We start from the raw sequence: 27,076 nt of genomic DNA, 5'->3' as shown, positions 1-27,076 counted from the left end.
TCAAGATTTTTATACAAATTTTTCTTTTTGTTTACATCATGTAAAATGCATTGGGACATTTATAATGGGTTACTTGGACAATGCAACATTTGCTTTAGGTAACACTTGCACTCTTAATAAGCAAAGTAACAAAATTTAATACAAAATATATGTTTGCCTCTAGGTAAACAATAATTTTGTATTGAGTTCAAGAGTTAACTTACGGATTACAATTTGACTTGTATGTAAACAGCAAAAAGCAAACGCTCTTTTTTACAAGTTGGTTAAAGAGGTCCCAACGCTAAAATCATAAATCCGACTTGGATACATATTATACGACCAACAACTAGTTATCATTATTTGTTGAAATTATTATGTTATGGGTATACTATGTTATCCAATCACCTTTGTAAGTTTTGGTTCTCTCATAGTATAGATTCTGATTTATCTTATTAACATTGCTTGTAAACTGGTAAATGAGAGAACAATCTTGTTCAGTTTCAACTGCTATATTTGAATTCAGCTGAATATACCTGGTAGCTTTGGCAACTGGACTTCAAATGCGCTCTTTCCAAATACATTTCAATCTTTTGCAAAACAATGCAACATCACCTATTTTTTTTAATGAAAATTGTCAACTCTTCAGAAAGCTTGTCACTTTTTTGATCATTTACTGTCATGCTCTTGAATCTTTTATTTGGCTAATTAACTTACTTTTCACCATAGTCAGTTTGCTAAAATGGAAGTAACACTAGAAACCATCACCAATTACTGATGTTACTCATATTGTGATTTGAAAATATTTTAAATACATTGGCCGTGTTCTGTCAATTGCGTTGGAAAGAACAAAGACCCGAACTTGATACATTTGAAAAGATGTGCTGCTTTTAAAGTGTAATTGCCTATTGATTTTGAAAAACAATGCACGACACTTCCAGATCAAATGTAAATTCAGCTTTAATACAGGGGAAACTCATTAACACACAATTCCCGATAACACAAAGTGCTTTTCAAGTCCGAAGCATATATTTGATACATTATAAAGAACGGATTACATACAATTCTGTTAACCAAGCCTTGACAGTTTTGTGTTCATGAGGTTCCACTGTACAACATTTTCTTGCAAGTGATTCTTGTCAGAATATCAAGGATTCTCACAAAAAAAAAGACACAAATCCCTTATAGGGGTAACTTGGTGAATTATGAAGCCCAATCAAAGGATAATTCTCATCAACACCTGTGATGTATGGTCTATGGGGAATTATACTTGACTTGCACAAATGTACTTATTTCAATACACCTTGCGCTTCTCATTTCCCAGTTCACATTTACAAGTTTCAAAGACACCATAAAATCAATACAAATAACCAAATGGACTAGAGTATAAAAACACATTTATGGTAACATTTCACTAATTACTTAGCTTACAATCATAACTAATGATATCTTAACAACAAATAACAACATGTAAAAATAAACTTTTTTCTTGAGGTATTCAACACAATGTCAAAATACCACATAGATGAGGGAGAAATGAATCTAAAAGATAAGTGGCTGATATTTGTGAAGGTTTTTCCCATCCATAATGCCTGCATCATAGTAAGCACTTACAACGAGCATAGCAGTTTTTTTTAAAGTGTCACACACCATTGAAAAACTGTTATGTTTGTTGCAACTGCTAGTCTGGGGCCAGGCATAAGCACCAACTCCATACTCATGCACTACTCCAGTGGCTCACTGTCCGCAATATATTCTATATTTCTATTAAAACTTTGATGAAACTTTGATGATGCATTTCACACCAGTGTGTGAGGATGCGAATCATGCATCAATTTGTAGTTTTCAGCAAGGTTCTTCAGCGGTCTGCCGTTTTGGCGCAAACACAGATGTGGGATTCTGATTGGCTAATTAAATCACATCATCACATCGGCACCTCGTTTGGGTCTAACTGCGTAGCATCATGTGACCTAATTCTTTTAAAGCGATAATCAGAAAGAGCAGACGGACGATGCTGAAGGAATTTGCTGAATACTATAGATACTATGTGATACCCTGTACGAATGCATGGAAAGTTATGTAGAGGGGTATATTTATGGACTTCACTATGAACATGATTTCACTCATCATGCCAATACTTACAATGAATCTTTAATTCACATAGGTATGATTTCCCAAAGGAAGGTATATGATCGAAATCATCATATTTACATATAAATAGGGATTTCTAATAGAAATCCATTTTATGGCGAGTTACTTAGTATACAATGGGGTTACTTATACGATTAGAAAAATCCACTCAAGTTAAAAAAGCCTCACAAGCATCATCCACTGATCCTCAAGATATGATGAAACCAAAGCACTAAACATTACAGTGGCGTGCATGAAAACAAAGATGCACCAGTTGGCTGCATTTTTCCTTCCTCTTTCGGCCGGCCCATAACTTAAACAGGGCATGAAAAGTTACTCTACGCATATGCGTTGTTTGCTTTCCTTTTATTGGGTCAATATTTTTTCTGCACAATTATTTTCACATTCTCTTCTTCCTAAGCATCTCTCCTCCCAGTTTTCTTCTTTTTAAATTCTCTGATTTTGTTGCTGATGCATTTGCCTCTTTTGCACTTATGCTGCACATGTTAGCTTAAAGGATTATACAGTCGTGTAATTTTGACAGCTTTTCTTTCTGTAAATTAGAACACCCTAAGAATACACTGCACATGTGACGTTTAGGTCATGTGTTTTATTTAGGGCTGCCATCATACACAGGCAATTCTTTCCTTGAATATTGTACACCTTTCTTCTTGAATAGAACATGTGAAAAATTAGGTGGTCAGAGCCGTCGCTAGACCAGTCGGAATAGGGTTAGTAAAGAGCTTTTTTTGGCAACTAAAATCCTTTTTGCCAACTTAAATTGTGAATTGATGACCCGTAATGTATTTCGCCCTCCTTCAATAGTAACTTCAATTGCAATACAACGCTACAAAAATGGCTATTGCCGACGCGTGCATGATTTTGCCAAATTACCAGCAAAATCTATGAATGGAGGGGGGTGTAACAGTGTCTAGCAACGACCCTGGTTTGATTTTCAAATCAAGAATGTCAAAGTGGAAATCCTTTTTACTGGCAAAATAACTGTATGTCTCAGGGGTTCTCAACTGTATTTGTTCCAGGGCCACAAGGTGTGAAACATACATGACTTGGAGCCAAACACATTCCATTTTCTTATGATTTCCTTAGACAGGGAATTTACAGGAGAGCATTAAATAGCTCTTCTGGAGCATTCAAGGGGAGCTGTTTAGAGTATTTACAATAGAATGTAAGGAGAGAATGGTCAACTAAAGGAGAGCTAAAATCACTCCCCTATATCAGATTTAAGGAGAGCAGTAGAGAGTGATTGCTCTCGCTCTCCTCAAAAGGCAGCCCTGCTTAGAGTTGGTCAAGGGCCAAATATCAGTGGTTGGCAGGCCGGATTTGACCTGCAGGCCACCTGCTGAGAACCTCTGGTATATCCCTGTAATAATGAACCTACCATGCATTGCAGCTTTGTACAACACTGTAAATACCATGATGGAAGAAGAGAATGTGAATGCTTACGTTTGAGTGACGTTCTATACGTTACTATTTACATTACAACGTTTAGTGTGAAAACACAGCTATAAATATAAGTCAACATATCGTTTGTTGTTGTATACAAGTTTTTTTCTCCACCAACTGTGCAATGGTCCTTGGTGAAGCAGATTTCAAATTATCCAGAAAAAGAAGAGAGTTGTATGTACTACGTAAGAGAAGATGATGTGCACACACACACACACACTCCTCAATCAGCCGGAGCCTCAAAGAAAGAGGCTTGATGCCGTACTCTCTTCTCATACTCTAGCTTGTTCTGTCTGCAATGATCAATAATAAGAATACAATGTTTACTTACGCCTGTTTAAAATATTAGTATATATACAAATGACTAAACAAAATATCAAAGACAATCTAGAGATGTTTGAACATGTTTTTTTATCGTATAATTTATACTGCATATCTCATTGTAATGAAATGAATTTCAAAAATGGTATTGCCATCATATTTTTAAGTTCAAACACTTTGGATATTCTGTGACATTCTGTAATAGTCTTCTACAGGAATTGATGAGTGTTTGTGAAAGATACCAGTTCACTTAGAAAACCTGTTTTTTTTTGTACCCAACCCTACAGAGGCAGTTTAATAGCTTTCTCATTCATTTTACTGTACTCAGTAAAAAGTAAATACCTGCTGAAGTAGGTTCTTGGTTTTGGTATAAATGCTGTTCACTGCAAATCTTGATGGCCTTCATCATCAACATGATTACAGGATATTTATGAAATCATCAAACAAATAATTTAAAGAATCAACAGATTGAACCATAAACACTGTGAAGGATATTATGACAGAAATTTCATTGCTACTAATTTGGACAGGTCTACTTTACAGTGGTATTATTCACCGACCACAAGCAGCACTTGGGACCTTGAAAATCTTCAGTGAACAGCCTTTACATTGCATTCAATTGAGAGTGCAGCACATGCATGACAGACAAAGCAGCAAGCTCACTTTATACATTCTAGGTATGGCTACTAATCCGACATTGATTTGTTCCATACTTCTAAACCAAATATAGGACCAAAGATCAAATGGTTTATCTTCAAATTTTACATGTATTCGAAAATATTATCAAATGCATTTTAATTTTACTGGACCCAAGTAAGATATCATCAAAACATACCCTCTGTTCATCATATCTAATACCTAGTATGACAAATAGTCATGACTATATACAAAATGTACACACATTAATAATACATACAGTTACTGGTAAGTTTTGCAAATATCGCTGATGCAAGATTGCTAAAAGCCTGTTCTGTACAGTGAGATAACCAACATATTGAAGATATTTAATATCTTTGTCATACATGTAGTAATGTTTGCTTATTTATTGTTTTGCATAATGCAGTTTAAACATGCATGTCCTCGTAACTGCATATTAAGTTTAAATACTTTGCACTTGTTGTTTTTATTTTCAAATCCAAATCCAGGCAGTTAGAGGAACATAATTGCATTGTTTTGTGACGGTCACTGACAGATGAATTAATTTTCTATCCAGAGTTTCCTATATGAGACACATGTATCCAATAATAGAAAGCTAGCCTGTATTTTTACTATGAATTTGACCTCCATGTAATCTTTTTGAGGTCAGCAAATCTGGTGACAAATTAATTTAAAGCATAAACCCAAGAAACAGGCTATAACACACTATTCCCAAAACTCCAAATTGAACCAAAATATGCTTTTGCTGTGGACTTTAAAATCTCACTGTACAGAACAAGGCACACAGGAAAATATAAGCTATGCATCCCGAGAGATGCTTGAAATTGGTTTGTATTTTGTTTGCTCAGTCAGCCAATCAAATGGTGTTCATGCAATGAGTTTATGACTTGTAACTGGCTGGCAGGGAGGTGATGCTGATGTGTGGTTAAGTGCACTGCTGTCTTACTACAAGTCCGTTGTTTGACTTGTCGGGGATATATTTTCTGGCTTGAGCGATAACCCTTTTCTCATACTCTAGCTTGTTCTGGCTGCAGAAATTAAAACAGAAAAATAATATGGAAATGGGATAATAAGCATTGCTTACAAATAACAGAAAGACATTTTTTAATGTGTATAGTGTACAAATCACCGAAATACAACTATGGTGAGACTCATGAGAGTAGCTGCTGATAAAACAAATTATTAGTGTCCACCCAATGAAATAGGTATATAGCATAAATGAAAGGTACATTTTGATGTGCTTTACATAGCTGCATCTAGAAGTACTAGGATTTATGAACAACAATTTCAACATTTAGGTGCTTAATAATATGGTAACTGACAGAAAATTAAGTCTCAGCAGATCCTTAAGTTAGTATAAAAGGCAAACTAGCAAAGATATTGACCCACTGTGTTAGTTCTCTGCATTACCACAGTAACCTTGTGTGTGTCAAAACATAGTAGTTTGGGCAAACATAATTTAAGGCATGTACCATGAACAAAAGCAATGAGAGCATGCAATGACTGAGTGACTGCTACTTTAGTATGTGATTTGGATTAGCATGCAATTTGGCAGCAAGTGATGGACTGGGTAGTGGCTTAGAAGCAAATGTCAAGCATAAATAGAACATGTAAAGAGGTAAACCAGCTACCAACAGACCTTATCTTCAACAGGAGTGAACTTTCTTGCTTGAGCTATTACTCTCTTCTCATACTCTGTTCTGTTCTGACTGCGAATAGAGAAGAGATAATAAACTGATATTGAGTATCACAAACAAAAAAAGATATAACTTAATTGATGCTTTCATTTTCCATTCAAAATAATACTGAATTGATTAATTCAACTTCATGTTAGAGACTCTCAATTAGTTGCTCTTAGATTAAGTATAATACGTGGACATTCAGGTATTACATGTACCTAATGCAACTGTAAATCAAATCAAATAATAATGAATTTTTATCTAGTTTAAAACATCTTTTTTTATGCAAATCAGAATCTACTGATCAACATTAAAAAAAATTTTTAATCAATTTAGTCTAAACATTTTTGTGTGCAGTATAATTTATGCTTCAATCTTCCTTCTTATTATTGCTGAGTTAAGCATGGCATGTAGCATTAATGATTTAGACACAAGAACTCTTTTAAATTCTGATTTGAAATATATACAACACAAGGTACTTGGTAGCAGAGTAGGTTTTTGAAATTACAAGTTAGAGGGTAATACAAATGACGACATTTATCAATGTATTACTTTGGAACAGATGGAAAGAAAGAAAGAAAATAGCTCCCATGTACAATCACTACCTAGCCACAATCCTAGCTAGTGGTTAATTCTTCACCTAAACGATCTGTTTGAAAGCATGGTGCCTAGCTCTCATTGTTTAGCTTTGGTCAATTCAAGCTGTTTTGATCATAGTCCGGGAGTGTCCTAGGGCCTAGCTAGGCTTAGAGAAAAAAAAAAATTTTGACCAAAAATGCGAGATGGTAACTTCAAAATGCGAGAAAAAGCGAGATTTATGCCCCAAAATAGGCGAAAAAAAGGTAAAAAAGAAAAAAAGAAAAAAAAAGGTAAAAAAATTGAGGGCAGTATTTCATTGACTCCATACCCCTGAGTGATACCAAAACAAACATGACAAATTGACCGGACTGTCATCAAAAATACCAGGGCTGTCAACTCTCACGCATTGGGTCACTTTCTCACGGTCTCAGGCCAAGGTAGTATAATCTCACGCCTAGGTAGTAAATCTCACGCAAAAAGCTGGAAAATGATTAAAATCTCACGCATCGTCATGAATAATTTGTTGTTCCCCCCCTTTTTCACATTCTCGAGTGCCGTGGCTCAAATAATCATGGGTCAAAATGAACATTGAAGTCGGCAAATCCCGGTACGCCTCTGTCTCACGCCAAGCAATTCCAAAAAATTGACAGCCCTGAAAATACACAAGTTTTGTCCTCATAAATCAGCTTTTAAAGTAGTAAATAAAGAATATTACTTGTGTTGTTGCTTGGATGTGCCAGAAAATGGACCGTTTTTGTAAATTCAGGCCGGAAAATCAGGTCAAACTTAAGCTTTTTTAGTTGCAATGGTTGTCGAATTCTGCAACCATTCGCCACAGAAATAGATTTTCGTGGTAGAAATGAATCTTTTAAAAGCGAGAAAAGCACTGAAAAGCGAGATTCACGGCAAGAAAAGCGAGATTGCGTTTTCTCTCTAAGCCTAGGCATAACCAGTCACAGTCATTGTACTAGCTTTTAAAATGCTATGGTTTACTTCACATGATTTCACTGCTTTCAATTCTTTTTTTTTCCCTTCCATATTCCAATTAGTCGTAAACCTGAAGGAAATACACAGGAGCCAGACCGATGGCTTCAAGTCCCCTCAAAACGACTCTCATGATCCATTTACCCAACAATAATTGAGCCAAGGACTTAGCGTAAGACTCATTTTAATCAATAGATTAAGATGTTTTCCAAGCCAATGAAACAATATGTGTGACTCAAGTTCCCACATATTCCTATTCTACTGGATGGGATTGTTAATAAACTTGTGAAAGAGTTAATGGTATGTCTTGACACTTATCAAATCACCATCATAAACTTCAGCTATTGCAAACACATGTGGCATCATCAGCACATTTACAAACACTACCAATACAAAATGTCTGCAATGAAGCAGGAAGATAAAAAAGATTTCATAACCAGATTCCATTATCAGCCTTTCCACCCAATCATAGTCACCATTCTGCTTTATCAGATCTGAGCCACACATCACCCATAAATCTGCTGCTGAAGTTTAATGACAAGTGATTTCAGATAATCTCAAATTGATGTATAGGTAGTATTTGCTGACGCAAATATCGGATTTATTAAGGGCTGGGGTATGAACGTTTGGACAGTATTTATTTTGGGACATTAGAGCACATCAGACATATCGAATTGCATTCTGAATACGAAGAATGTCATTCTGATATCAAATAATTTTGGTTTTTGAAATTAGCAATTTAATACACATTTTATGGCAAATCATTAAAATTGATATTTTGATATTTAACAGTACTAAAAAGTAAACTTTATAAATCTGATGATTTATACTAAGCGTAATATGTAGGTGGGATGAAATGCCGACGATCAATTGAAAATTTTGACCTTTCGTATTGAAGATATGGATTTTTTTTCCCAAAACACCAAAAACAATTAGGTCTTTTTGGGAAAAAAATCTATATCTTCAATATGAAAGGTCAAATTTTCAATTGACCGTCGGCTTTTCCTCCCTGCTACATACACTTTAAGAATATATCATTAGATTTATATAATTTACCGAGGACTGTTATATATCAAAATTTGAAAAATATCAAATTTTTATAATTTGTCATAAAATTTGTATTATATTGTGATTTTCAAAAATGAAAATTATTTGATATCAGAAAGACATGCTTCAGTATTCAGAATACAATCGATAGGTCTGAGGTGCTCTCATGTCCCACAAAAATACTATCGAAACATAATAAACGCTCATTTTAGATCCCTTAACTGATGAGTGATTTTTTGCTGACCAATTCCTCAGTTCCAAGCAGGACATCTTTTACAAAGTTCAACAAACAAGAATTGGTCTATCACACATCCAATTTTAAGTGAAAACCAAAGGCTTTTTAGCCATGACCCTTTCGAAGATAATTTTTTTTTTTTTACATAATAAAACATAACATTATAGTTCATTTTTCCATCAGCAAATACCACCATACAACAGTTTGTGTACACCATACATGAATTGCTACTTACGTGTAGATTGTGTACGCTTCTGCTTGAGCTGGATCTCTTATATTTGGGTCATTTAACAAATCTTGGATTCCTAGAAGAATCTACATTAGAAATTAAAAGAAAAAATGTTATAATGCTACTGATATTAAACTTCGCTTGGGCAAAGATCCATGAAAGATAAATAACTAGTGATAGAAAAACATTTGCTAGAAAAAGGATGCTGTACCATCCAGGACAAATTAAGAGTGACCAATAAAATGTCTGCTTCATTAATTTTTATCAATCTTTTCAAAAAATATAATTAGCCCTTTTCCCCTTATTCTACTATTACCATTAATTAGAAATCCAATATCCAGTAATTGCGATTGGGTCACACTAAATTGACATGGGTCATAAGAACTTCAAACCTAAGAGATCTAAGTATCTACATGTCCCTTAAACATTTTGGCTTATTACAAGCACTGCTTGTGTTATGGTATATTCTTTGTTATGTCACAAAACCTTACTAAGCTTGTTACCAACACTATCGTAAACAGGAAGAGATAAAGATATGATTTCTGATTGGTTTGAGTTGATTTTTCTGCAACTTGATATGTCAACTTCGAAATCTGATTGATAAGGAGGTTGGTAATGTTTAAAAAATCCCAAGAATGACCCATATCCATAAAAACCTCATCTTTGCCTTTCTATCTTTAACACAGGTAAAGTAAACCAGTAACATATTCATAATTACAACACCCCAACGATGTGCATTCATATGGCATGCATGATAATCAATACCAACATGATTTGGTGCAAGGCATCATGGGTAACTGTCATATCAAATGTAAGATCTGTTCACACACTGCATTATGGGATGTCTTCTTCTGTGACTCTTACCTGCTTGATTGTGATTGCCGGCCTCCAGTCTTTTTCCTCATCCAACAATGACAAACATACTGTGCCTGATGGATACACATTTGGATGAAATAATGGAGGTTCAAATTTACCTGCAGGTAACAAGAGAATAAAATGAAAGTTAAAAACGCCATATTACTTGTTGGATCATTTCGGGTGTCGCGTATCAGGCCGTATACTAACCTAAGGGGGGGGTCCAGGGGTGGGGGTCGAGTGGGCGAAGCCTAGAGTCCGAAGTTTTCCGTTTTACGGAAGAAAAGCACGGAATCGGAGGTACAACACGGAAAATGACATTTTTGTATGATGTGACAATTATTGTTAAAAGATAAGAGAAATAAATGTTAAAAACAATCATGAGTTGTGTATGTAAATTTTTATGATAAAATACTGTTTAATAATACCGAAATAAAGGTATATTACCAAGGCATGAACCCCCTATAGCACTCCAAACATCATAATAGTCGGCCTTTTATAATATTCCAATTCCAATCAGAGCATAATGATCGCGATATTTAACACTTTATTGTGACATTAATATCATTGTTTATACATTTTAAGCTTTATTCATGACACGGATATACAAATTTTACAACACAGATTACAACACGGAAAATGGATTTTAGAAAACGGTAAATTTCGGACTCTAGCGAAGCCCCCCGAAGCCAGAGGGTTTCTTAACATTTTACACTACAGGAGACACCATTTCTGAAGGGAAAATTACATTCAAATGAATTAAAAAAATAAGGTTATTTTGAGAAAACAAGCCTGATAACAACAGCCTTTAAGAATATCTATTATACATGCAATATTCTTCAAGTCTGTTATCTTGGCTTGTTTTCTCAAAATTATACCATAAAATATGCAAATTAGATACCTAAGCCCAGGCGAATTTAGCAGATTGACCTCAAAAGAGACCATTTTTGACATAAAAACCTGTTTTAGACTTTTTTGACAAAATGCTTCCTTCATCCTAAAAAGTGGTTTTAAATGTTCAGTTTCCTATACTTTTGTACATGAGAGACATTCTTCAAAGTTTTTTTTACCTAATACCATGGCCAACATGACTGAAATTGATACAGTATATATAATCATAATATAAAACGATGATTCATCACATTTTGACCTCCTGAAGAATACATTGTTACATTGATAAGAATAATTTGTAAAATTTGGTATGTTAAACATACAGAGTGATGTCACTATAAAGTGGGACTAAAATAGTAGGCCTATCCGAAGGGAAATACATACACACACTCACCCCCCACCCAACCTCAAGGCCACCCCGACTGACGGCCACACAAAGCCAAAGGATACAGCTAAAAGGTTCATATTCAAACCTTTGACCCAAGTTTGCTTCCATTTAGATATGTATTTTCTATACAGAGATGAAGCATACATGACTAAGCGTAATTGTTATCAATTAACAAAGGCGTTTCAGAGTTTGTTCACTCAAGCATGTCAGGTGATTCGGAAAGAATCTAGGCGTTGTCACTTTATGTCTTTCGCTCATAACAGCTAGACCGGTAGATTTTCCAGAAGGTAAAAACTTTTTTCCTGCCTGCAAAGTGGACAAGTTTTCAGATTTGATTTGATTTGATTCGGTAATAAGGAGGCCTACAATAAAGTCAGCCCTAGAACGTTTTATAGACTCCGGGCCTTAGCTGCTGCGGTAAGATGACTCCCCAGTACAAGGATTTCAATGTTTGTGTATATAACATGTGGCGCAAGCGCGTTAGAAAATGTTTTATTCGCGTTTAAGCAGCACAAATTTAGCGAATAATTAAACATGACTTGATATTAGGGTATAGGCCTATACGGCATCAGTCCAGCATCATCTCAAACATCATCGTTCATTAATACACATTACATACTTCTTACTAGGGTAATATTCATTGAGGAAAAAGAGATGAGTCTTTAAATGCAAAACCTGACACAATCAGTATAACATGCTGGTCTGATAATGGAACAAATTTCATTATTTTGGGCATGAAAAGATGTTCTCAATAATATAAAAGATTTGACCACATGCATGTTAAATGAGTACCATTATCTAGCAGAGTCATCCAGTCAGGGTTCTAAGGAATTTTCATTATAAAATTGGAAATATATGAGTCCAGAAAGAGTCATCATCTTTTGATTAAGTTCCGACTTTTTCTTAGTAAAATCGGGAAAATCGGAATGTTCCGCCTTTTACCGACTTTGAGGTTTAAAAAGCGGAACAGTTCCGCAAAAATCTGAACGGTAGGCAGGTATGCGTCACTTCTACAGCAAATTATTACACAGTACACGCTTGTCGAGGAGAGTGTATGCAGCATGTTGTTGGCATATGCCAAGTGCGTAATCCTTGAACAAGATAGCAGTACGGGCAACTGAAGATGTGAAGTTTATTTTCTAACTCAACCAACAGACCTGTATGCTCACAGGCCTCTGGGGTAGAAGGTTTCTGGGCACACTCCTGATATTGGAAGCATCAGTTTTTGGGTTATCAACCATCTGTAACCCATTTAAGGGCCATACATTACAAATAACAATATGGGCATTTGGTTTGATCCTTGCATTTAAGTTTATTTCAAAGTTTTCTCCACTATGAAATATAGTATTAAGCTGGCTAAAGATACTTACATTTTGGAGGTGATGATGGATAGTCATCTTTGAAAATCATTCGTAACTTATATAAACCACCTTCCCAGGGCGTCTGAAATGATGGGCATGAAACACAAGATGAAAACATAGTTATTGAGAAGCACTCATTAATTTAATAACAATTGATGTTACATACGATGTGTGACTTGTGTGTATAGTCAAAAAGGTTTTTAGCCCATCATATGCATCATATAATTGCAATTTCTCTTCACTTATCACAAATTTTACAATGATTTCTGACCAGTATATTTTCTTTTTTACAAAATACAGCGTTTCTGATTTGTCATGATAGGTTTTGCCCCCACCCAGATTTGTGAAATCAATGTGTTCCAGAATTCTAAACCGACTTTAATAACATAAGTCCTTTACAAAATACAGCGTTTCTGATTTGTCATGATAGGTTTTGCCCCCACCCAGATTTGTGAAATCAATGTGTTCCAGAATTCTAAACCGACTTTAATAACATAAGTCCTCCAACTTCAGTTAACTTGGACAAAATGATTGAAGTTTAGTTACACCTTTGTTGTTTCATAAGATTATATTGACAACCTTTGCAGGCCTCAACATTTTCAAGGGCACTCATTTCAAGCTCAGTGAAAAAAGGGCATGAAGGCTAATGTGTACTGTAGAATGCTCTGAAATCAAGGGGTACCAAAGCCAAGTCTAAGGCCAATAGAGGCCATGGGCTGTGTGCCCTCTGTGAATTTTAAGGCCTGGATCTTTGTACCAAGTGATTTAACATCTGCATGGCATTTCAAATCCTAATTATATGAAAATGTCAGTCAAAACCCCCTTTGGCACATTACATAAATGCATCTCAAACAGGGCACAGCAAGCAAAAAAAGTTACAACTTAAAACTTACCGATTTTCTTCCTGGAATTGCTGTAAAAAATATAAATTTAAACTACTTTAGTCTTGTTTGCATGTAATCCGGGAATTGACTTACTTCATGTTTTACCCCTTTTTTTGATTATTATTAAAAATGATTCATTACTACCAGTTTGAGAGAAAGTTACTGTTTCCAGGTGTTGCATTTATTCAGTGTACTGTTTATATTTTATGGGTGCAATATCTAGTTATAGAATGGAGCAATAACACCCACAAGGGTGTGCTCAGCTCAATTCTAATTTACCATCAATGACAGCAGAAAACTGGACAAAACAGTGATCAAGCAGGTGGTCACAAAAATAGATGAATAGGTTGTTAGTTGTTACATAGGTAAGAATGTAATCCTACACTTGCTGGCACAGAAGAACGGTTCTTGTTTACATTTTGAGAGCGTATACAGTGTAAACACTGAAGCAAGGTTCTGATTGGCTGATTCAATCATAACAATAAACCGATAGGCCGATACCACTGCATTGGTTGGTGCAGAGCAGTGGTATTAAGTTAAATAGAAGTTAAGTTAAGGGCAGAGTAATGGGAGAGAACATGGACCTTTTCGAGCTTCATTATTTCTGAATTGTATGTCCAAAGTATATAAAACTATACATTTTTGGAAAGGAAATGAGTCAAGGAATCCCATGGTGACGTCAGATTTGTTCAAAAATCTCAAGTTTTTGAAAAAATCACAAAAATTCACTTTTTACCCCAATTTTTTGTGACAACTTAGAAAAAAATCCGTTCGAGTAAAAAAAAAATTCAGTTAGCTTTTCATGAAGAAGAGACATGAACTTAGGGAAGGTTTTTTATTTTTTTGAAATTCATCTCTTTTTTCAAAATATTGAAAAAAACATGTGAAAAAGCCATTTTGTCACTCTATTAAGCTAAAATTGCACATAATGGTGTATATTTTTGTTTAAAACAAATATTTTGATAAAATGAAACAACCTTCCCTAGACTTTGATGTACTCTAAAGGATAGTGCAAAAAAGTTGAACCCTTTGCTTGCATATTTTTCGAGTTATCTTGTCACAAAAATCGCGAAATATTGTCAAAAGTGAACTCTGAGAAATCGACGGTTCAGTAAAAAATGTCAAAATTATGCACAAAGCGTCCTTAAATTTTAAAAGCGGTAAGACTTTCACACTTGTAAAAGCTGTATCTGGTGCATGGTCTAAATATGCATCTTTTTGCACCAATGAATCTATAATCTCTGCTTTCAGTGCGTAAAATTCAAAATAATTAAAAAATCTAAGTGGCATTTTGACAGCAAATTTTTGTTTTGTTTACACCACATTTGCTGGCGTTAACAACATACCGAATGCGCCTTGACTGCGTTGGACATACAGCGCCAGAGTTGCGTCACGTCACGTGACGCGATTCTCGCAGCAGTAATCACAATATTTCCAATTCGCGCATTTCTGACTCATTATTTCCCGCCAATTTACTAAGCTGTCTTGAGCCATGTGACTTTTTAGAGTTGAAAAGAGTGAACTAAATCAAGCAAAAATACGAATAAATATTTGCAAGTTGTATTTTATCAGTTTCAAGTGAAAGAATACATCTTAGTGTTGATAAATATCAAAAAATCTCAAATTCGGTCGTGGACGAATGTGTCTTCCATTACTCTGGCCTTAAGTTATGAAGAAAACACAAAGCCCTGCGTATGTCGCTCATTAACAGGTGTGCTTGCGTCAATCAGAGCAAGAAAGCACCATACTTCCCTGGAATCTACTGTTATCCATACCCCTCTTACTTACCACATTCCCAATTCATAAGGTTTAATGTTCCATCTGGATTTTTTGTTGGTTTGGCTACGAAACCCTGGTGAAAGTAAACAGACATAGAAGCAAATTAGATCATAGATTAAGTAAATTGAATACCTGAGTGGAAGAAGGGCCCAACTCCAATTTTTTACGAAAATGAGTTAGACCCAGCATTTTATTGCCAGCAGATTGTGCTTCCTTGTGTGTGAAAGATGAGCCAAAATCCACCCTCCAAATAGTCTTCCAAGCACGCTTAATCATGGTTTTCATGGAAGAAAGGCCCAACTCCATGGAGTTGGGCCCTTCTTCCACAAATATTTGGTTAAAGAGGAATTTTGTTCATCTATGATATCCGATTTTCACTACAATGCTAACATATTACATGCTTCTATTATCGAATGTATGTACTATTTATAACACATCTGCTTATGGAACTGGCACTTGCAGTATATTAGTGGAAGAAGGGCCCAACTCCAGGTCGTATTAAGACCTGTACCGTTGCCATGGAAACATTATATATAATTTTGAATGTGTGTAATATTGTATGTTCATGTATTAAAGGTCCCCTGAAGATGAAAACATTCTGCCTATAAAACTTTTCCAAATATTATGTTTTTTCTTAATATCTCAAAAACAGTTTTGATGGAGTTGGGCCCTTCTTCCACTCAGGTATTCAATTATGCATCCATTTATAGCCATGACCGAACAGTAATTTGAAATTAATTATTGCCATCTTGAAACATACCTGTCACATACTAAGTACCGGCATGCAGTTTGGTACAGTACTATCAGTATATTGTGTATTGCCACTGCGGAGCTGCTTGTGTACAGAGTATTCCACAGTGGCCACAATTTATTAAATAAAAGAACCATACATGTAGTTAGTGTTATAGTGTAACTAGTTAGATATGAAGACTTCAACCATCTCCAAAGGTAATTTCAAATAAACATCCTAATAATCAAAACAACCTAATAATAATCAATTCATAGTCATACCAATACAATGCATCATAATTATGCGGTAACTTTGCTTTATTTAAAAATAAAGCAAAAAATCTTTGGAGGTTATTGCTTTTCCATGCAATCCAATGTAATTAAATTACATTTTAAATAATTTGGAAGACTAGCGTTCCTTGAGATACAATGTTTTCAAACCATCGGGTACTAACTCGATTTAAAAAAAAAATCTTTTTGAAAAATCTAATTATCTATCACCTGAGCCCGAAAATAAAATGTTAATATAATAAAATAGCTTTAAAAGTTGTTAAGTCACTTAAATAAATAACATTAACCCTAACCCAACTGAGTCTCACTAAAGCTCACTATTAAAACCACTCTGCATGCACGCATTCCATGTGACTTGATGATGCAATCAGCCTAAGTCATATATACCCAGGGAATTGCTGCCTGGGGCACCCAAACCTCGGTAGCTACATGTCGGTGATCGTGTGCGTGGCATGCGAGGGGTCCCGGGTTCTAATCCTGGGGGTACCAAGTAAGGGTGTCTACGTTTACATGTTTCATGTTCAACCGACCGTAAAATACACTATCCGTTTAGGAAAATCACTAACCGTTTAAACGTAAAAAAAAAATCTAGCGCCGAGATCTAGCGTAGCGTCTAGCGAGCGGCATAATAGCGGCTGGGGGTCTAGGGCCATCCGCCGTAGCAGTTTGAAGGCACTCATCAATGCTCAGAAGCTCATGCGGAGCACCAATTTCTGAACGAAACTATCTCAAACTTGAAACCAAATAGAATTATTTTTCACTTAAAAATAACATCTACGATCTACCTAGTTTTGATTCAGGATTTCCTCTCTGACAAGGCTAGCTAGGTGAGAAATAAGTAATTCTCACCGGGTTTTCACCACTGAACAACCGATCGCGTGCCGCCATATTGTATTTGTAAAAACCTTCAATAACAAGAAATTTACGGTCTATAACTAACTTTAAATTCTTTTTTTTTACATACGTTTACACGGTTAACCGACCGGATTGTGGTCTGTTTAAACGGTTAGACAAATAACCGTTAATTTACACCCCTAGTACCAAGTGACTTCTTTCTTCACCTTCTCTCCTTTTTCGTTTCTTCTTTCCTTTCCGATAGCAAAAAAACCACAGGTAGGTTAAGGTGACCTATAGCTAACTTGAATAGTAAAAATACTAACCCTTGTATTGAACTAAACTATTAAATTAAACTAAAACTTGCTGTACATCCATCAAGACTTACAAATGGATGGTCTCTCCTCCATGCTTTTCTCTCTTCTCCTAATCTGGCTATAGCTATACCGGACATTGTGGAAATCTCTTGCTTGTGCTTCAGTGGTGTCAGCAAAATTTTTAACTGAAAAACAGAACAGTATACAATACATTTGAAATAAATAGCACACTTGATTTTGTACAGATCATGACCAAGGGATCATGATACAGGGAGGATGGTAATTTATTTCTTGCATACGGCCTTGTATATCGCTACTATGGGCTATTTGCCCGGAGGAGAGTATACAGGCCTTCATTTTTTAAAATTGCAGGAGCTCTGTTAATCACTCTCCTGAGTTTACTAAGGTGCTCAACAATGAGCTCAATCTTTTAATATCTGTATTAAAACATAGGGATTCAAATAGTGAGGAGCTCAGCTCATCTTTAAGACGGGCTAATCTAATTTTAGACGGGTAGATTTAATGGATTTTACATGATAGCTAAAACAGATGATTATAAGGGCATATGGTCACATGTCATGAATTGGTCATCTTTTGTGTAACATAATGTTAAATGATAAAAAGATCACCAATTTTGATTCACTTCAATACAACTTTTAATGGATACATAGTAGACCATTAAAAGTATATATTTCTGAAAAGCTTATATTACAAGGATGCCAAATCAACAAAGTGTAACATCATAATACAGGGTGGGTAAGAAATATACAGGGTGGAACATCAACAAAATTAGCATCTTTATTGTCATGGTAAACCCCATAAGTTCTTTTTATGAAAGCTATGTAGCTCAAAATAAATATGGATTCAGAAAGACATTACATGGGCCCTTCAAACAAATTAGGAAGAAAGAGTTTGGTATCCCTTGCGTTAAACATACAGGGTGGTCAAAAATTGTAAAATAATTTTACAATTTGTATGACATTATCAATCAAAACTTTTTTCCTCCATGTCTGGCACTAAAACTAATAGCAAAATTGAATTCCTCATCAAATTTCCTTAAAAATATGTGTACTTTTAAATAAGCAGGGTGACTCAGGCAAGAGATAGGCCATTTAGAAATGTCGGAGCATTATGTGCATACTTTGTACAGTAACATATAGGGAAAATTGTCTTAATTAGCAATTAATTAGGCAATTAATTAGTTACATCTTTTGTTTCAGTTGATCTACTATGAGGTAGATTTACAATCCAGGATGATATGTGCAATTTATGGTCCATGCTAGTTGTACTTTTTAAGATACAAAGGTTTGAAGTTTGCCATATTTTCACAATTTTGTGTACAACCCTATGGGGCTCACCCGCCCCGGCTCCTCCATTGACACATGTTACATATTGAAGTATAACTCTCAAAGCAGTTGACTTGGGGATTTTTGTATTTGACAAAGAACATAATTATCTACAAAATGACACCAAACTTTCTAAAATAGGTATCATACTTTTAGAATAAATCATACTTGAAGTGGGAAGAAAGCATTTTCATGTTACGGCTCCTCCATTTTTGGGCGACCATATGAACTTGGGACTAATTCAAAGTGACATGTACATGTAAAGCCTAAAGGCCAAATCAGGACATATTAGAACCCAGTGACCCTTCCATGGGTATAGACAAGTTGTTTTATATTTGAGGGTCAAATGTTGATATAGATTGGATGGGTGGTTTCTGATTTTTGGCTAAGACTCTGACAACAACTGCAGGCTTTTTGAAAACTAAACTGCCTGAAAAAGCATGTGAATTCCTGTAGCATAATAGTTGCATGCTTGTCATAATATTAATAATTACACAGCTTCTTGTACTTCTTGCCTAAACTCCTACGCTTGAAATTGTAATAATATTTACTCCATTATTTATCCAGAATAAATAAAAATTTATTAGCACACTAAAACTGAGATGGCACTTCAGTGCAAACTTAAATAGGGTAGCACCAGTGCCGCCGAGAGCCATTACGGGCCCGGGGGTAAAATGAACCTACGTACGTTCCCCCCTTTTTACGGGCCCCCTGAGGTATCTGTTTTTTGTTTTGTTTTTGCTTTTATGGACCTATTAAGTTACGCTTTCTTTATTTTTACGGGCCTCCTAGAACCCCGGGCCCGGGGGTAACGCACCCCTCAACCCCCCTTGTCTGCGGCACTGGGTAGCACCAATGTACACAAATGTCATAACAGGCCTCGTCTTACACCCATCGAATGTGTGTCATCAGCCCTCAGATCGGCCCTCAGACACACACATACAGGCATAGAGTTCTGCAGTAGCATGTTTTGTTGACATTTTGTGTAATGTTTACATCCATGACAGTTCTAATACCATCAACAGACAATTCAAATACAAAGGTTATCAGTTGGCAATCTTAATGTTATGCAATCAAGTTTACAACACTATCACTCTTACAATGAGCAGAAAGTCACTGAGTCACGCAATTCAAGTACCAATTTATTGATTACTTTACTTTAAGTGGCCTACTACAGTGACCAGATATAACCTTTCTGATTTTTATGTTATTTTGCAATAACAACACCATGTTTTCCTTGATTTTGGTATGAAATTGAGCAAATAGAATTAATTGTCATGTCAATTTCGAGTTAAATATTAGGGGCAACTAAAACTGATATGAGGTAAGTTTTATATGTTTGGAATCTGTATTATTGCCTATTCTGAAGGAATTATTGCCATGTAAACAAACCATCCCTTGGCCTATATGGACATGGTGTACTGCTTTTCAGTACCCTGTTTTCCATGGGTGACTGTAGGAACCCATGGATTCGATCCATGTAGCATCGTCTTTTGAAAATTGCAGGCGAGTGACAAATCGCTCTCCTCGCAACTGTTAGGCAAGCTGTAGGTGAGTGGGTCATCGCTCTCCTGGGGAAGCTTAGGAGAGGGGTTCATCACTCATCATACATGTGTATTTTGTCATGTAATTTGTGCCCTCGGCATATGTTTTGACTAGGAGTGTGATTTTCGGGTAATTTTGTGCCCGGGTACCCGCCGCATTTTTCGGGCAGGTAACCAGAAATTGCAACAAAAAAAAAACAAAAAAATTGCAAAAAAAAAATAACTTTTTTTTTGGTTTTAGTGTCTCTGGACCTAGACCTAAAATGTTAGGATCATTCATGGTTGACCTAAAAAAAAAAAATTAAAAAAATTGAATTTTGCACATTCTTTTGTGTTTTTAATATGAAAATTGATACATAGTTTTCATGTCATAGGTACCTCTATTAATGATATCAAAATGCATTCAAATTCAATGCATTTTGATATCATTACCGGGTAATAGAGTATGACATGAAAACTATGTATCAATTTTCATATTAAAAACACAAAACAATGTGCAAAATTCAATTTTTTTTAGGTCAACCATGAATGATCCTAGCATTTAGGTCTAGGTCCAGAGACACTACAAAACCAAAAAAACTTTAAAAAAAAAAAAAAATTATTTTTTTTATTTCGGGTACCCGGGCAGGGAATTTCCTGCCCGGGTAATAGGATTATCGGGCGGGACTCGAATTCCCGAGACTCACTCACACCCATAGTTTTGACATCTTTGATAATCACTTATATCATACACATATGGGTCAAATGAACACATTTCAAACGGTAGGTCTCAACTACTTGTCGTTTCTGAGTTATGGCTCGTTGAATATTTGATGTATTTTGACGCAATTTGTCCACTTCCCATTGAAATACACACAAAATTGTCCTAAATACCAACCCAAATTTTATTATGTGGGAAATGAGCCACCATAATCAAACTCACACATATTCAAAATACTTCTATGATGTTCCTCTGTACCAGAAATCAAAGTGGTGTCAAGCCATCTTCATGGTTAAATGACTGTTTGGAGATCGCATTGAAATACACAGTAATGTTCTAATTCCCAGAATGCAACATTCCTCAATTTACTGTGTATTTCAATGAGAGATTCAAACACTAATTTAGAGGGTGACCAGCCAACCCAATAGAAGCAAAGGTAATCAAAATATACAAATTTATCCAACTTTGTAAAAAAAATTTGGCATTTTTTTTTTTTAGTAGCAGTATTTCTCTGGTTTCCAACCTTGAATAACAAGTAATTTTGGGCCTATAACTTGCTTTTCTGGCCAAAAATATTTTTGAAAATTTTTTTTTTATTTTTTTTTTTATAAATTTTTTTTTGATGTCGACATGTCGGGATACGTGCCGACGTCGACATTAATGTCGACATAAGGCATGCGCCATGTCAACCACAGCACTACCTGTATTAATAATTATAAATATTTTTCCATACAGCTCAATACTCCGTTGAAATCAATATTCTATTATTGACACAGATAAAGAAAGTTTACTATGCATTGTGTTATAGGGCTTGCACCTGGAACTTAACTGAATGGGCTAATCGTGTTCCTTTATACCTATAAAGTAGAATTGTAATTCTCAAAATTAAATATTTTACAATTTTTACATTGGATTTCAAATCTTTACATTTAAGAATGCAGTAAAAGATATCCACAGCAGGCTTCCCGTTAGTGTGCGTCATTGCGTCCAGACGCATATTTTACAAATTTGGACGCAAATTCACATGGCTAATCAAGTATTTTGCGTCCATGTCACATGCATTTGGACGCAGACAAAACTTCAAATTTTATCATTAATTGATGATAAAATAAGAAATTTTATTCTTTTATATTTTTAAGATAATAAAAGCCCCAAAATTTTGACCCACCTGCTGAGAATTGAAGTAAATTCTGCAATATTTGTAAATGCAACATCAGGAAATCGTGCACTTTTTGCATGCTTTCCGAACGATCGCTGTACAGCTGTTTGATCACATGGCCTGGGGAAGTCCCGATTGATTTGTTTACAAGCAAGCACGTGCCGCTAACGTGCGGTGTTTATTTAATTATTTATCACAACCTGACAATATTCAATTTTTAATATTTTAAGCTTATTTTCTCATAAATAATCTAGGTTTCCTTTATTAGTATTATTGTTACGATGAATAAAAGCAATTTTAAAGACAAAATCCAAATGATAACCCTTTTTCGTATTATTTGTGGCAGCGCGTGTTTTAGTTTTTGTAGCATCAACAACACGTTAATTTAAAAATAGAAACGCGGAAGTGAAAGTACTGAACGAAAATTGCTCAAGATTGACAGACTTTGCTCATGTTTTTGCACCTGTTTTTGACCACGCTTCGGACCAAAACTGACACAGAAATGAGAAAAATTATCATAGCTTAATGGAGATGGAATATCACGCGAAAATGCACTTTTTTTTTTTTTTTTTTAACAATCAACATTTGATGAGGTGTAGACCCGGGGTACGTGTGTATCGTCATAATCGTGAATTTCAGATGGACGCACAAAAATCTGTCTGGACGCAAGTTTTTGCAACCTCGTCAGCAAACTTGCGTCATTACGGACGCACATTTTTAAAACCTTAACGGGAACCCTGATCCACAGCAAGCTGCAAGGCCCCGCTAATTAGTGTACTGCTTTTCGAGTGAGTGTACTGGAAACAAAACCCTGGTTTTACCTGAAAACAAATCGATTTTCTTGCTTACAATAGAAACATCATATGGGGTACTAGAGCATGCACAAATCGTAATAATGTAGAATATAGAAACTCTGTGTGTATCTCATATGATAGTCATAGTATGCAAAATCGCGATGCGTAGCTGTTGAAAAACGAGAGGAGTCGCTGTACTATCACGGCAATTTTTGACACAAAGATATAGGGATGATGACGATGTGCCCGGTCTAGGCGAATTTCGCTGACTATAGCCAAAATAACAAATTCTCGATCATGAGAGGATGTACCTTCTGCGTCAGCGTACTTTTCATAGAATAACACGATAGCAACGACCGTGTGATTGGCCCAGGGTTCGATATAGAGGGGTTTTACATGCACAAATGCATGTAACTTTGGCTCTAGCTGTGCATGTAGAATTTTGCCTGTGCATGCACAATTTTGTGTTATTCAGCCCATTTTGAGTAAAAAACCAGAGAAGAGTTGTGCATGTAAATTTTATTTTCTAAATCGAACCCTGGCATTGGCCAATTCTCAAAAGCTGTGTGACGTTTGCGCCGTAAGGCCTGGCAAAGTCGATTTTGAGTTTCCCGTCGCCCGCCCGCACTTCATTTTCGGGCCCGCACTTGAATTCATTATTGCGATTTTCGAAAAATAAAAATAAAATCTTATCATTTTTGCAAAAAAAACCGATGAAATCCGTGCATTTTTAGTGGAAAAATCAAATTCAAAACATCGATTTCGCTACCGGCAGTAAACTCATTGCGGCCGGTTGATTGGCGTCTGATAGTGATAGCCTAGATCCTGTAGGCCCGGTTCGCAACGCTTTGTAAATATGTTGATGTCGCAGTCCTTTTCCACGTGCGTATCATATACTGGACTGACAGATTAATGCTGTCATGCAGATCAATGATTCTACAGTGCTGTTCGCGAAATCGCACAATGAATAGTGATGTTTGTGCGAATTTAAAAAAAATATATATATATAATTATATTGATTCTGTTATTTTTGGATTTCTTTTCATAAATATCAATCATATATTTTTAAATAGTACTTGGTATCGTTTTACATTAATTTGACTGTACAAAAATGGCAAAATTTATATATTTCAACTCTGCTCTATTGTGACACTGTTGCACGAAATATGCGGTCGAACAAAAATATTTTTCAATGTCTGATTTTTTAATTCTACAGTGCTGTTTGTGACTTTGCACAATATCGTTGTTTGTGGTAATTAAAGAAATAATACTGTTAATTTTATATTTGTTGTCCCGATTGATCAATTATTTATTTTAAGGCCAGAGTAATGGAAGACACATTCGTCCACGACCGAATTTGAGATTTTTTGATATTTATCAACACTAAGATGTATTCTTTCACTTGAAACTGATAAAATACTACTTGCTAATATTTGTTCGTATTTTTGCTTGATTTATTTCACTCTTTTCAACTCTAAAAAGTCACATGGCTCAAGACAGCTTAGTAAATTGGCGGAAATAATGAGTCAGAAATGCTTGAATGCTAAATATTGTGATTACTGCAGCGATTCGTGCAAGGACGCGGGCGCAACTCTGCGCGTATGTCCAACGCAGTCAAGGCGCATTCGGTATGTTGTTAACGCCAGCAAATGTGGTGTAAACAAAACAAAAATTTGCAGTCAAAATGCCACTTAGATTTTTTAATTATTTTGAACTTTTGGCGCACTGAAAGCAGAGATTATAGATTCATTGGTGCAAAAAGATGCATATTTAGACCATGCACCAGATACAGCTTTACAAGTGTGAAAGTCTTACCGCTTTTAAAATTTACGGGCGTTTTGTGCATAATTTTGACATTTTTTACTAAAACGTCGATTTCTCAGAGTTCACTTTCGACAATATTGCGCGATTTTTTTGTCTAGATAACTCGAAAAATATGCAAGCAAAGGGTAAACTTTTTGCACTATCCTTTAGAGTACATCAAAGGCTAGGGAAGGTTTTTTGATTTTTTCAAAATATTTGTTTTAAACAAAAATATACACCATTATGTGCAATTTTAGCTTAATAGAGTGACAAAATGGCTTTTTTCACATGTTTTTTCAATATTTCAAAAAAGAAACGAATTTCAAAAAATAAAAAACCTTCCCTAAGTTCATGTCTCTTCTTCATGAAAAGCTAACTGAATTTTTTTTTCTCCGACCGGATTTTTTTCTAAGTTGTCACAAAAAATTGGGGTAAAAAGTGAATTTTGTGATTTTTTCAAAAACTTGAGATTTTTGAACAAATCTGACGTCACCATGGGATTCCTTGACTCATTTCCTTTCCAAAAATGTATAGTTTTATATACTTTGGACATACAATTCAGAAATAATGAAGCTCGAAAAGGTCCATGTTCTCTCCCATTACTCTGCCCTTAAAATAGTATTCGACATAGTTTTAAATTAAATTTAATATACAAAAAGAGCAAAAAATTATATATTTCAACTCCGTTGTGTTTATGACATTGCTGCAAGAACTATGCGGTATTCAACATCAACAAAACACGTACGCATGGGGGTTTCCCTTTAATTTTGTTGGCGCAAGATTCGATAGTGGAGCTGTAAAAACTTACCAATTCATGAATTGCAATTGTTTCAGTATTTTGATTTCAATTTGATGGGACTTTGCTGACGTTTGTATTAAAGATTTGTCATGTACATATCGATTAATATATGCGACAGTGTTCGTACTGTCATGCAGTGGACGATATCGCATGTCAACGTCAACTGGATAATTTCAAATTTGTACTTAAATCACACAAAATTATAAATAAATAAGAAAAATAATAGTAAAAAGAAAGGAATTGGTATCAATTTTGACCTTGCAGCCTCTTTGCAAGTTTATATCTTTGGTTAAACATCCTTTGAGTGAGTGAGGAATAAATAACAACGTGTTTTACACTCGCATTTTGTCATATAATGAAAGTCACGAAAATAATGAATAATGAATAATGAAAAAGTTACCTCACTTGTTTTCAAAAATTATGTGACGGGAAACTCAAAATCGATTGTTCGGGGCCTAAGCGCCTGTCTGTCTTTGCGTAGTACGCTTGACACAAATAACTATGCGTACCCAAGTTGGCTCTCATGATCGAGAATTTAATATTTTGGTTATAGCAAATGTGTTTACTAAAAGTTTGCCTGGCATACCTACTATTTTTAGACAAGTTGACATCATAAAATCAGGTGTGCGATAAATCGCGCTCCTCGATGCAATTACATGCGCGGTGGCGCGCGAGAGTGATCGCGCGCCTCAAAAGACAAGGCCTGTCATAGGTCGATAAATGATGTGTCTGTTTTGCCCAGTTTTTTTTAACTTGATTTAAGTTTGCGATGTCAAAACAGGCTGACAAAAAATAAATAAAAATGCATATTTTATCATGTTTATTTTCATAATTTTGGACAACAAAATAGCCTGAATTCAGACATAAGCCTGAAAAGTCTCATTCCTGTCATCAAAGTCAAAATTTATTGTCGATAAAATTAAAAATACATGCACTGACAACTTAACAAGTGACATTGAACTTCGCCGGTACGGCATGTACGTTCGGGCGAATATCGAATTGATTTTTTCAGTGCAGTGTGAGTGTCACATCGCAAACACAAAAAGATAAATACAGTACAGAGGATGGTTAACACCAAATCACACAAATAATCTGATTTTATATACGAACGCCTTCTTCAGAAAAATTTTATATCTTTTATGAGCCCTAAGATCAATCTGAATTGATGAAAACAAAAGACAAAGATTTACCCATACCTATTCCTTCTGCTGAACACGAAAATGGCCGCCTCTATGATTTTATACACAAGGTTGACATTCTTTATCATTCAAAACAGCATTTACAGTGCAATAAATGTTAGC

The 27,076-nt window shown here is 35.3% G+C and overlaps 1 protein-coding gene across 4 annotated transcripts; it reads right to left on the bottom strand.

Annotated features, from left to right (window-relative positions):
- Positions 1-27,076, bottom strand: LOC140157238 (SUMO-conjugating enzyme UBC9-B). 4 transcript variants are annotated; one of them, XM_072180373.1, is made up of 9 exons: positions 26,972-27,076; positions 17,702-17,815; positions 15,469-15,532; positions 13,690-13,709; positions 12,806-12,878; positions 10,166-10,275; positions 9,308-9,387; positions 6,188-6,257; positions 1-5,576 (listed from the first exon to the last, which is right to left on the bottom strand). In XM_072180373.1, the coding sequence occupies exons 2-9, from the start codon at positions 17,765-17,767 to the stop codon at positions 5,556-5,558; spliced, it is 504 nt and encodes a 167-aa protein (XP_072036474.1). In that variant the 5' UTR covers positions 17,768-17,815; positions 26,972-27,076; the 3' UTR covers positions 1-5,555. The 4 variants fall into 4 exon arrangements, with proteins under 4 accessions (XP_072036474.1, XP_072036481.1, XP_072036464.1 ...); XM_072180380.1 differs by having other exon boundaries at positions 1-3,863; XM_072180363.1 differs by lacking the exon at positions 6,188-6,257.

The sequence above is a fragment of the Amphiura filiformis genome, chromosome 1 (assembly GCF_039555335.1).
Source record: "Amphiura filiformis chromosome 1, Afil_fr2py, whole genome shotgun sequence".
Lineage (NCBI taxonomy): Eukaryota > Metazoa > Echinodermata > Ophiuroidea > Amphilepidida > Amphiuridae > Amphiura > Amphiura filiformis.
The sequence above is the reverse complement of the archived record's forward strand: the minus strand, read 5'-3'. Positions and strand labels throughout refer to the sequence as shown.

What these genes read in the sequence shown, in the direction of transcription:
- LOC140157238 (XM_072180363.1), bottom strand. Translation starts at nt 17,767, where the DNA reads ATGTCCGGTATAGCTATAGCCAGATTAGGAGAAGAGAGAAAAGCATGG. An exon ending in TCCATCATCACCTCCAAAAT is followed by an intron (nt 10,276 to 12,805) that starts GTAAGTATCTTT and finishes TGTTACCTGCAG; the next exon opens with GTAAATTTGAACCTCCATTA. An exon ending in CGGCAATCACAATCAAGCAG is followed by an intron (nt 9,388 to 10,165) that starts GTAAGAGTCACA and finishes TTTCTAATGTAG; the next exon opens with ATTCTTCTAGGAATCCAAGA.